At 40.5% G+C, this 10,366-nt stretch overlaps 1 protein-coding gene across 1 annotated transcript; it reads right to left on the bottom strand.

The window, feature by feature from the left end:
- Nucleotides 1-5,945: 5,945 nt before the first annotated feature.
- LOC117495530 (trace amine-associated receptor 8a-like) lies at nt 5,946-7,198 on the bottom strand. Its single transcript, XM_034146806.1, has 2 exons — nt 7,026-7,198; nt 5,946-6,765 (listed from the first exon to the last, which is right to left on the bottom strand). The coding sequence occupies exons 1-2, from the start codon at nt 7,196-7,198 to the stop codon at nt 5,946-5,948; spliced, it is 993 nt and encodes a 330-aa protein (XP_034002697.1).
- Nucleotides 7,199-10,366: the final 3,168 nt, after the last annotated feature.

The following is a 10,366-nucleotide window of genomic DNA, read 5'->3' as shown; positions in this document are numbered from 1 at the left end:
TCCACTTCGAGAAATAAAATGACTAACAAAGCACTTATTTACTAACAAAGCACTTATTTACTAATAAAGGACTGGCTTATCTAAATCCAGTTGAGTAGCACTTGAAATGTTTTGGCTCTATGAAACCTGAGGCCTGTACTACGAAGCTGGTTCAACTTAACTTGGATATGTTGGAGTTAGCCGGTTGGCGTAATCCAAAACATACGCGCTGGCGCTAAACTGTACTACGACGCTGGATATCAAGTGGATCGCTCAAGCCGCCGTGTCCTATCTAGTTAGGTGCGCGTTCACATGAAAGGGGTGGTATCTGGAGCATTCGACCAATCTCCAAATGCGGACAAGCGTACTGACAGCGCAGCGTCATACTTCCTGAATGAAAAGTGAACTTTAATATTAGTCAAATATGAGGAAGTTAAACTTTAAACATCCATGACTTAAACACTTTACCCAGGATAAAAGCCACATAGCTGCACCTGCAAGGTGAATACAGCTGGTAAAAGAAAAAGTGTTTGAATGCGTACATTAACAGGTTTATGAAATCACTGCCCCGTCCAAGACACGAGTGGATCTGACTTTAATTAGGAGAATTTGACTCGAGTGTTTCGTCAATTTAATGTGTTGCTTAAAATAATACTTCTGCATACAGTATGTGACACTGTGAGTGTTGCACGGCCAGATACGGCTCAAGAAGCTGACTCAAATAACGAAATATATGATACATTATTATGTGATATGATATGAATGATAATGGGACACATCTACGTCTGCACTCACAGTGCCGCGGACTGTACTTAATGTTACTCTGATCCGGTTACTTATGTCGTGGCAGATATTTAAGTAAGCTTTCTTAACGCTAATGTTATAATAGTCAGATTGCTCTGAAGATGGGAGGGGATATTCTATTAATTTTCACGTTCACACAGTCAGTTGATTTTGGCCGGCAGTCTTTCCTGCAACGGCAGTTTAAACGGTATTTCCTTTCTCCTCCTGTCATATGAATTGATCGCTTTAAACTCCGCACACGGAGCTCTGATTGGTCAGCAGGCAGTGCTTTCACTGAGTTGATCTCTTAGCCTGCCACCTAACCTGCTCCGGAGCAGGTTTGCCGCTCAGCATAAGTTACCATGGAAATCTAGCCTGCTAAAAAGAGAACCAGCGTCGTAGGACCGGAAAGCCCGAGATTTCCCTGAATTTAGCCGGCTAAGCGAAAATCCAGCTTCGTAGTACAGGCCTCTGATGTACTTATATGATTCTGTTTTCTTCAAGTTTGTATCTTCTTGGTCGAATGCGCTTTGGATAAAAGCGTCAGCTAAATGTAATGTAATGTAATGATTAATGAAAGGGTGTCAGAGGCCTCGGTGTGGTGAGACAAGGAATTCCTAATTTTTCACATGGAAATCACAAATTATGGTAAATATGTGCATCTTACAATATGTTTTTTCTCCATTCCTTTAGCTTTTACATTAACAAACACACACACACACACACACACACACACACACACACACACACACACACACACACACACACCTTTCTACCTGACTAATGAAGCCCATTAGACTATCAGGAACTTTACACAACAAACATCAGCACATAGTTATTGCTCTCTTATGCAATGCTCTCATTAAGAATTCACACCTTCTTGTGTTCATGTCAGATGATCTCAAACTCTCATCTCAGAGGGATCCTCCCAATCAGAGGTGTGAAGGACATCATCCATGCTCCAAAGCAAACATATGATGTAAGATCCAAACATCAACACATGATGCAAACTCTGTGAGGAGATGAAAATAGTTAACCTATCATCCCATGATGGAAGTTGCATCTTCACAAACTTATGAATTATACTTTTTATGCAGTTGCAATTCATTAAGAAACTTTAAAGTGCATTAGCCCGCAGCAAATATTTAGATAACACCCCCTCTGTGTTTGTTAAAATCTGAGCTTCTTTGTGATTTGTTTTGCACCTGCGCCGGCCACTCGTGCATGTTGGTGCAAGTCCCTTGCTGTGTCTCAATTCAAATGCTTCCCTTTGAACGCTGTCTTGTTAAATAATGTAAACACGTGGTGTTGTTTTGTACCTGCCTGATTCCCTACTATTCAATATAATCTTCATATATCTTAAGAAATAAACCATGAGCGTATGCATTAGGTCGTGCATTTAGTCTTTACACTTCAAGTAGTATTCACCTCGATGCTAGAAACTCTAGCAAATGTCACAAAAAACTCTCCGGGAATTACCCTCCACCTTTTTCCACTTTTTGTAGCTGTACCTCCTTTTCTTTGTCAAAGTTTGCATCATACTCTGCCGGTAGCATTTTTGTGCCAGTAAGGCGTAATGCAGGCAACGACAATGATGACAGATTGATTGATTAACATCTGATACAAGGTGAAAGCCCTCTCTTGCCTGTCAATCAAATGTGGGAAATCATCTCAATTTGCGTCTGTCACAGCTTGGCAAGGCGGGAAAACACAGAGACAGGAAGTGAAACAAGATAGGAGAAAATACATTTAAAAATAAAACAGGAAACACAATCAACCCCAGGATTATGACAGAAAGACGGTCAGAGAGACAGGTACCGTCAGTCTGATGAAGAAAGCGGTGATCAGACAGCTGTACAGGAACATCAGAGCTGGCAGACCAATCAGAATCCAGCTGAGCAAATGAGACGGAGGTGAAGATGGAGGTGGAGGTGAAGGCAGAGGCGGAGGCTGAGGCGCGCAGGTCACTTCCTTTTGACCTTATCAAAAAATGTAAATGCATTTTCCTGTTTGTATATTACTGGTTTAAACATCGATACAGTGTTGAGGTGTAGGATCAGTAGCAGAAACACCACAGCTTCAATTTAAAGGTGGGGTAGGTAATTTTGGAGAAACCAGCTCGAGATCGCTAGAATTTGAAAATACACAACCGGAACAAATCTGCCACTTCCTTACATAGCCCCTCCTCCAACACACACGAACGCGCACATGACCAATGAGGGCACGAGATAAGTTTGTGCACAGATGGAAGGCTGACAGGCAAGTAGGCCATCCAGTTATTTTAGCCGGGCCGGCTAAAATGATTGGTCGTGCTTTTTACAGTACTACGGCTTCCACAGATGACATTTTTTTATGGATTTTTTGTCAAAGCACTTAAGATATTCATTGCTATCGGGATGTTAAGAGCATTCCATGGAATATAACAAAAAATGTATCTCGAGCCGGTTTCTCAAACTTACCTACCCCAACTTACATAATAAATAGTTTTGGCCCCAATACTGACCCCTTGGGGACACCGCATGTAATGTCCAAATATGAAGAACAACACTCTCCCAGCTTCACAAACTGTTGCCTGTTGGTTAAATACCTCCTTACCCATTCCAAAACTACAACCCTGATTCCATAACGTTCCAGTTTTTTTATTAATATGTCATGATTAATTGTGTCAAATGCTTTTTTTAGGTCAATGAATATTCCAATGGCATGTTTCTTTTGGTCAATTGAGCTTGTAATTTCTTCAAGTGAGTCTATTAAAGCCATCGATGTTGATCTATTGGCTCTGAATCCATATTGACTTTCTGTGAGAAGTTTGTGTTTTTCTATGAAATTGTCCAGTCTGTTATTGAAAAGCTTTTCAAGAATTTTTGAGAATTGTAGTAGAAGTGAGACAGGTCTGTAGTTTGTGAAGTGATGTTTGTTCCCAGCTTTCAACAAAGGTATGACTTTTGCTATTTTCATTTTGTTAGGAAATGCACCAGTTTGGAATGATAAGTTACATATGTGTGTGAATGGTTTTGAAATAACATCTATAACCTTTTTTAATACAGTCATGTCAATGTCATCACAATCGGTAGATTTTTTGTTTTTACATTTCGTTACAATATCAACTACTTCCCTTTCATCCACTGCTGTGAGGAACATTGAGAAAGGATTAAGTGTTATTACATTTTCCAGCTTTTTTTCTGATGTTCCTCCATCAGGGATTTTGCCTGCTAATTCAGGTCCAACATTTACAAAGAAATCATTGAAATTGTTGGATACAACATCCATATTTTCCTCTTCCTTATCCTTGTCAATGAAGTATGTAGGATAACTCATTTTTCTAGACCCATTTTTTATAATACTATTCGTTTTTATTTGTGTCTAGTATTTTCCGATAGTATTCATTTTTACAGGTCCTTATTAGAATTGTTAATTTATTTTTATATTTTTGATATCTAATCTCTGTCTCTTTTGATTTATTTCGCATGAAATCTCTATACAATGAATTTGTCTTTTTACAGGCATTTTGTAAACCCCTTGTGATCCATGGACATTCTGCATATTTCATTTTTCTACTGTATTTGACAATTGGGCAGTATGTATTATATAATGATACAAAAATTCTCAGGAATTGATCATATGCGCTGTCAATATTATTTTCTTGGTATAAATCATCCCATCTTTAAGGCACTTTTTAAAGCGTTCATTGCTTCCTCTGATCTAACTCGTCTGTATTGAATAGCTTTGTCCGGCATGTTATTACTATAGTTTCTGTTATAAACTGCAAATACTGGTAGGTGGTCACTTATATCATTTATTAAAAGTTTGCTTACTGTATTGTTTTCTGTCATTTGTGAATATATTGTCTATGAGAGTAGCACAGTACGATGTGATTCTGCTGGGTCTAGTCATTTTTGGATATAAACTCATACTGTACAATGTGTTGATAAATTCTTCTGTCATGCTGTGATTATTTGGATTCAGAAGGTCAATATTGAAGTCACCACAAATGAAAACTGTTTTATGAATCACTTTTGAGAATATTTCCTCCATCCAGTCCTTGAAAATCTCAATACTAGAGCCGGGTGCTCTATATATACAACTGATGATTACATTTTTCGTTTTTTCTTTGCAGATTTCAATCGTGATACATTCCAATACATTATCAATCACTGTTGACATATAATTCATCACCTTAAATTGTAAAGTATTGTCCACATACAAGGCTACTCCTCCTCAACCCTTGTTTTGTCTATTTATGTATCTGAGTTCATAGCGCTCCAGCTCAAAGTCTATGCCTTTGTCCTCCGTGATCCAAGTTTCAGATATGGCAATGATGCTAAAAGTTTGTTGAAACTGATTTAAATATTCCTTGATGAGATTACCAGTTGAATTATACTTAAAGTTCAGGGTTAAAAAGATACTGTTCAAATTATAATTTTTTAAAAAGTTAAACAAATAGATGTTTTCAAAGTCAATGAATAATCGTATTTAATAATCGTTATATCAATATTGACCAAAATAATTGTGATTATGATTTTTGCCATATCGCTTCTTGCAGCTTTAATTCTTATTGCCAGCCTCAATATGATGATTGTTTTTCTACATTTTAACCCCCCATTATTGCAAGAGACAGTACATGTAAATAATCACGGGCAATGGTAAAATAAACATGTGTTAGCACTCAACAAGATTTATTTTTGTTATTGTTATATTGTATCGTCATTGTTTTGGAGAACCAAACCTGTTATGTGTCAGTAAACCTTCTCTCCTTTTTCTCTCTCTCTCTCTCTCTCTCTCTCTCTCTCTCTCTCTCTCTCTCTCTCTCTCTCTCTCACAAACACACACACACACTCTCTTTGTTTGAAATTGCACACTGACCTACAGTACTGCCAACGACATAATCAATCAGTCTGTAATGCATACTGTCTACTAAATTAACCAGAATACTGTTCACACTGAAGTCAGCACAAGTCAAAAACTACTACTTCTTCCACGCAATGTAATATTTTCCAGTTTTATTTTCAAGGCAAACAAAAATTATTGAATATTTTATTGTTAGATAATGTTTTACGACAGTACGTAATGTGTAATCATTACACATTGCATTCTGACTTGAATTGAGTGACTCATTAACAATAGCAAAAATATGTCCATCTGAACAGAGGTTTTTTAGAATATATCTCAACCCCAGTCCGTCTTTACAGTATTTTAGAATCGCAAGAGTAGGATTGAAGTATCTTAAGGGTAACAATGAGCTTGACAGATTTTCTAAACCAGGGGTATAAGAAGGCATAAATCACTGGGTTCAGACAGGAGTTAAAATACAGCAACCAGACTACAATGGGTGAGGTTGAACTACTATTTTCAATATCCTCACCTATAAGGGATGGAGCGTAATATGGAAAAAAACATATTAGAAAAACAAGGACAACAACACCAAGAGTCCTGGCTGCTTTCATCTCAGATTTCTTGGCCTTTTCACTAACTGAACGTTTGATTGTGACAGCTATAACATGAGATCGCATGGCTCGAGCCTGAGACACAGCCACCACAAACACTCTCATATACAGAACTATGATAACAGTAATGGGGGCAATAAAGGTAACAACAAAGTCAACAGTTCCTGTGATATTGTTAAGGACAACTATAAACTCTCCCTGGCAATAATTCTGTGAATCAGGTTGACTCAGAGAATCCTTTAAAATGAGACAATTATATATAATAGCGCAAATCCAACAAAGACAGATGCAGATTTTTGTTCTGTTCACAGTAACTCTGGTGGTGTAATGTAGAGGGTCACAAATAGCAAAATAACGATCAATGGATATGAGCACCATGTTTCCAACCGTAGAAGATGTAATGGTAAAAGTAACAACACAATACAGAGCACACATCAGGTCATCCAAGTACCAGCAAGCCTCTGTTAGAAGGATTTCAACAGGCATCAAAATGAGGCCCACAAGGAAGTCTGAGACAGCCAGGGAGAGGATGAGGAGGTTAGTGGGGGTGTGGAGCTGCCTGGAAAGGAAGAATATCATCATAAATAAGATTATCAACAATAGCTTGTAACAACAAACAATAGTAAAACACAAAAAAAGCATTTTTACGAGTGCCTGATTTAACATTTTTGTCATACAACGTCTTGTTTGAATATTATATACGTTAAAACAGATTAAATATTATCTGAAACATTCATTAAAAGGAATATATGCATGGATTAATCTTGTTACTTTCCAATCATGAACATATACAAGCTTAAGCTGAAAGTTTGTCTGTGCCTGAAGTGGGAGATAGAGATGATGACCAGCAGGTTGAGAGCTGCAGTGATCAGAGCGATGAAGGACTGCAGGAAGTAAGCGAGCAGGACATCTGACGGAGCTGGCGTAGGCTTCCTGTAGGATTTGTTGAAGAGTTGTGGAAAGCAGAGTTCATCCCTTTGGGAAGTCTCCATCTGTAGAGAGACGTGTTGAGAAGCTGCTGTGTTCTGGCAAAGCTCTCTGTTATGCAGCTGATATATCTCTTCTAATCTGTCTTGCCCCTACTATTACTTTCTCTCTAGCTAAGACTGAAAAAAAAAAGTTGGAACATTTTTAATTTAAAATTTTGAAGGCCCGATTTTCTAACGCATGCATTAGGCGTTGGACTGGAAGTACCGGAGACCATACACGGTTTTGAAAACTTCTGTCACGTTTGTTTGTTTGTTTGTTTATTTAAAGGACAGTGCACATTCATCCACATTGCTGTAAATGAGCCAGTATTAGCCAGCAGGCTAATTTTCAACTTTTGTCCTTGGCAAGATGTTAAATAACCACAACTGATCAAGTAGTAATCATCTTCTCAATAAAACATCTTTGCTGATGTTTTCTCGAGTCTTCTGGCCAATCAGAATCAAGATTGAGCTATCTACCCTTACCCAGCAGCAGCTGGTCAGCAGACCTTAAAGCTCTGGCTGGGGTGTAGCGCTGGAGGAGTTCGGCTATATAGGCCGGAGCCAGCCCATTTAGGGCTTTGAAAACAAATAAAAGGATTTTAAAATCAATTCGGAACCGAATTGGAAGCCAGTGCAGTGAGGCCAGAATTGGGGTGATGTGGTCACGCTTTTTGTGGCCAGTGAGTAGACGTGCAGCTGCGTTCTGCACTAGCTGCAGGCGTTTAATTGACGCCTGGTCCATACCCACGTACAGAGCGTTGCAGTAATCCAGTCTCTAGGTAACAAAGGCGTTAATAACCCTTTCCAGGTCTTTAAAATATAAAAACGACTTGGTCTTGGCCAATAGTCGTATTTTAAAAAAGCAGGTTTTGACTACGCTGCTGACCTGCTTATCAAATTTCAAAGCGCTATTGAAGGTCACTCCAAGGTTCGTGACAGAGGGGAGGATATTATTTTTGAGGGAGCCCAGAATATCAACCTGGGAGGCTGGAGGTTGGGGTCCAAAAAAGATAACCTCAGTCTTGCTCTCGTTGAGGTTGAGGACATTTTGGCTCAGCCAGGATTTGATCTCTGCTAAGCAGTCCATCAATAGCTATAATGAGTTGACATTTGAATTGAGTGGCAGATAGATCTGTACATCGTCGGCGTAGCAGTGGAAGGGGATGTTGTGTTTTGTGAGAATTGAACCTAGGGGCAGTATGTACAGTAGAAAAAGGATGGGGCCCAGAATAGAGCCTTGGGGAACCCCACAGGTAAGAGGGGCTTTGGCAGAGGAGAAGGCACCGAGCTGCACTGAGAAGCTACGGTCTGTCAGGTAGGACCTGAGCCATGCAAGGGCAGAGCCTGTGATGCCAGCGGACTGTTCAAGCCGTGACAACAGGATGCTATGGTCCACAGTGTCGAAGGCAGCTGTCAGGTCTAACAGCACCAGGACAGCTGGGCTACCTGAGTCGGCGGCCAGGAGCAGATCATTAAATACTCTTAAAAGGGCTGTTTCAGTGCTGTGCATGGGTTTAAAGCCAGACTGAAACTTTTCATGGATGCCATGCGTGGTTAAGAAAGACTGCAGATGGGCGTAGACTACTCGCTCCAGGGCTTTAGATAAACAAGGTAGCTGGGAGATGGGCCTAAAATTTGCGAGAATGGAAGGGTCGAGATTTTTCTTTTTAAGTAGTGGCTTGACCACGGCATGTTTGAAGGCAGCTGGGACACATCCTGAGCTAAGAGAGGTATTTATAAGTAATAAAATACTTGCTCCAACTGATTCGAAAACATCTCTGAGAAGGCGAGAGGGAATGCTGTCTGAGGTGCAGTTTGTCGGCCGCAGGTGCATGACTACATCCGAGAGAGAAGAGAGGGATACAGGCTCAAAGTGGTCGAGGACAGCAGGGCACAGAAAAGGAGCAGAATCTGGGGTAGCACTAGTGTGGGCTAGCCTAAGAGCAGATACTTTTTCAATAAAAAATGTAAGAAACTTATCACAGAGAGTAGTCGATGGCACAATTGGAGAAACATCACAGGGATTAATGATCGAGTTGAGGACATTAAAAAGAACCTGAGGTTTATGGCTGTTTTTGGAGATTAACAGAGAAATGTGCTCTGTTTTGGCTGCTTTGACTGCCGTCTGGTAGTCGGACAGGCAAGCACGAAGGATTTCTAGGGAGACATGGAGTTTATCCTTTTTCCATTTTCTCTCTGCACGCCTGCAAGCGCATCTGAGAGCGCGAGTACAGTCATTGAGCCACGGCTCTGAGAGAACTTTGGTGCGTCTAAGCGTAAAAGGAGCAACAGAATCCAGTATTAGGGAACATGTCGAGTCAAACATGGAGATAAGCTCATCAGCACTAAAAACACAGTTCACCTCTAATTTACAGATCGGAGAAGCATTAAAAACATCAGAGAACTGTGAGGCAGTCAAGGGGTTAATCGAACGCAGACGACGCGCAGGGGCACGTGATTCGACTCCTGCGGAAGGGATGGAGGTTGTAAACAGAACCGGTAAATGGTCTGAGATACGCGTTGCTGCACATATTTAATCCACAGATACAGACAGTCCAAACGATAATACTAAATCTAAAGTGTGTCCTTTTTCGTGTGTTGGGCCAGCCACGGACTGAACGAGACCAAAAGAATCAAGGAGATTTAAAAAGTCCCTAACCAGAGGTTTGGACTCGCAACACACATGGACATTGAAGTCTCCGGAGATAAAAACACGATCATATTTCACCATGATCCCAGACAGAAAGTCAGAAAAGTAATTAATGAAATCCTTATTGCACTTTGGCGGACGATACACGACTGCGCAGAGTATAGGCGAGGCCGGGTTCAGTTCAAAAAGCTGCAACTCAAAGCTAGCATAGCTAGTTACAGGGTGAAGCAATCGGCATTGGAGGCTAGCTCTAAACACTGATGCTATGCCCCCACCATGGCCGGTAGCACGGGGGGAGCTGAAGAATGTACAGTCAGGAGGAAGAAGTTCAGAGAACGGTGTATACTCGCCAGCGTGGACCCAGGTCTCCGTCAGAAACATAAAATCCAGTTCACGAGAGGTGAAGAAGTCATTTAGCAGGAACGTTTTGTTTGCTATCGACCTAGCATTTAGCAAAGCCATGCAAAGTTTTCGCTCCGGGATTGCCGAAGGTGTAGTGCGTCTCAGCTGACGAAGATGTGCGTGTTGAACGCCGCGCG

Source organism: Trematomus bernacchii, unplaced genomic scaffold, assembly GCF_902827165.1.
Source record: "Trematomus bernacchii unplaced genomic scaffold, fTreBer1.1, whole genome shotgun sequence".
Classification (NCBI taxonomy): Eukaryota; Metazoa; Chordata; class Actinopteri; order Perciformes; family Nototheniidae; genus Trematomus; species Trematomus bernacchii.
The sequence above is the reverse complement of the archived record's forward strand: the minus strand, read 5'-3'. Positions and strand labels throughout refer to the sequence as shown.

What these genes read in the sequence shown, in the direction of transcription:
- LOC117495530 (XM_034146806.1), bottom strand. Translation starts at nt 7,198, where the DNA reads ATGGAGACTTCCCAAAGGGATGAACTCTGCTTTCCACAACTCTTCAAC. An exon ending in ATCTCTATCTCCCACTTCAG is followed by an intron (nt 6,766 to 7,025) that starts GCACAGACAAAC and finishes CTTCCTTTCCAG; the next exon opens with GCAGCTCCACACCCCCACTA.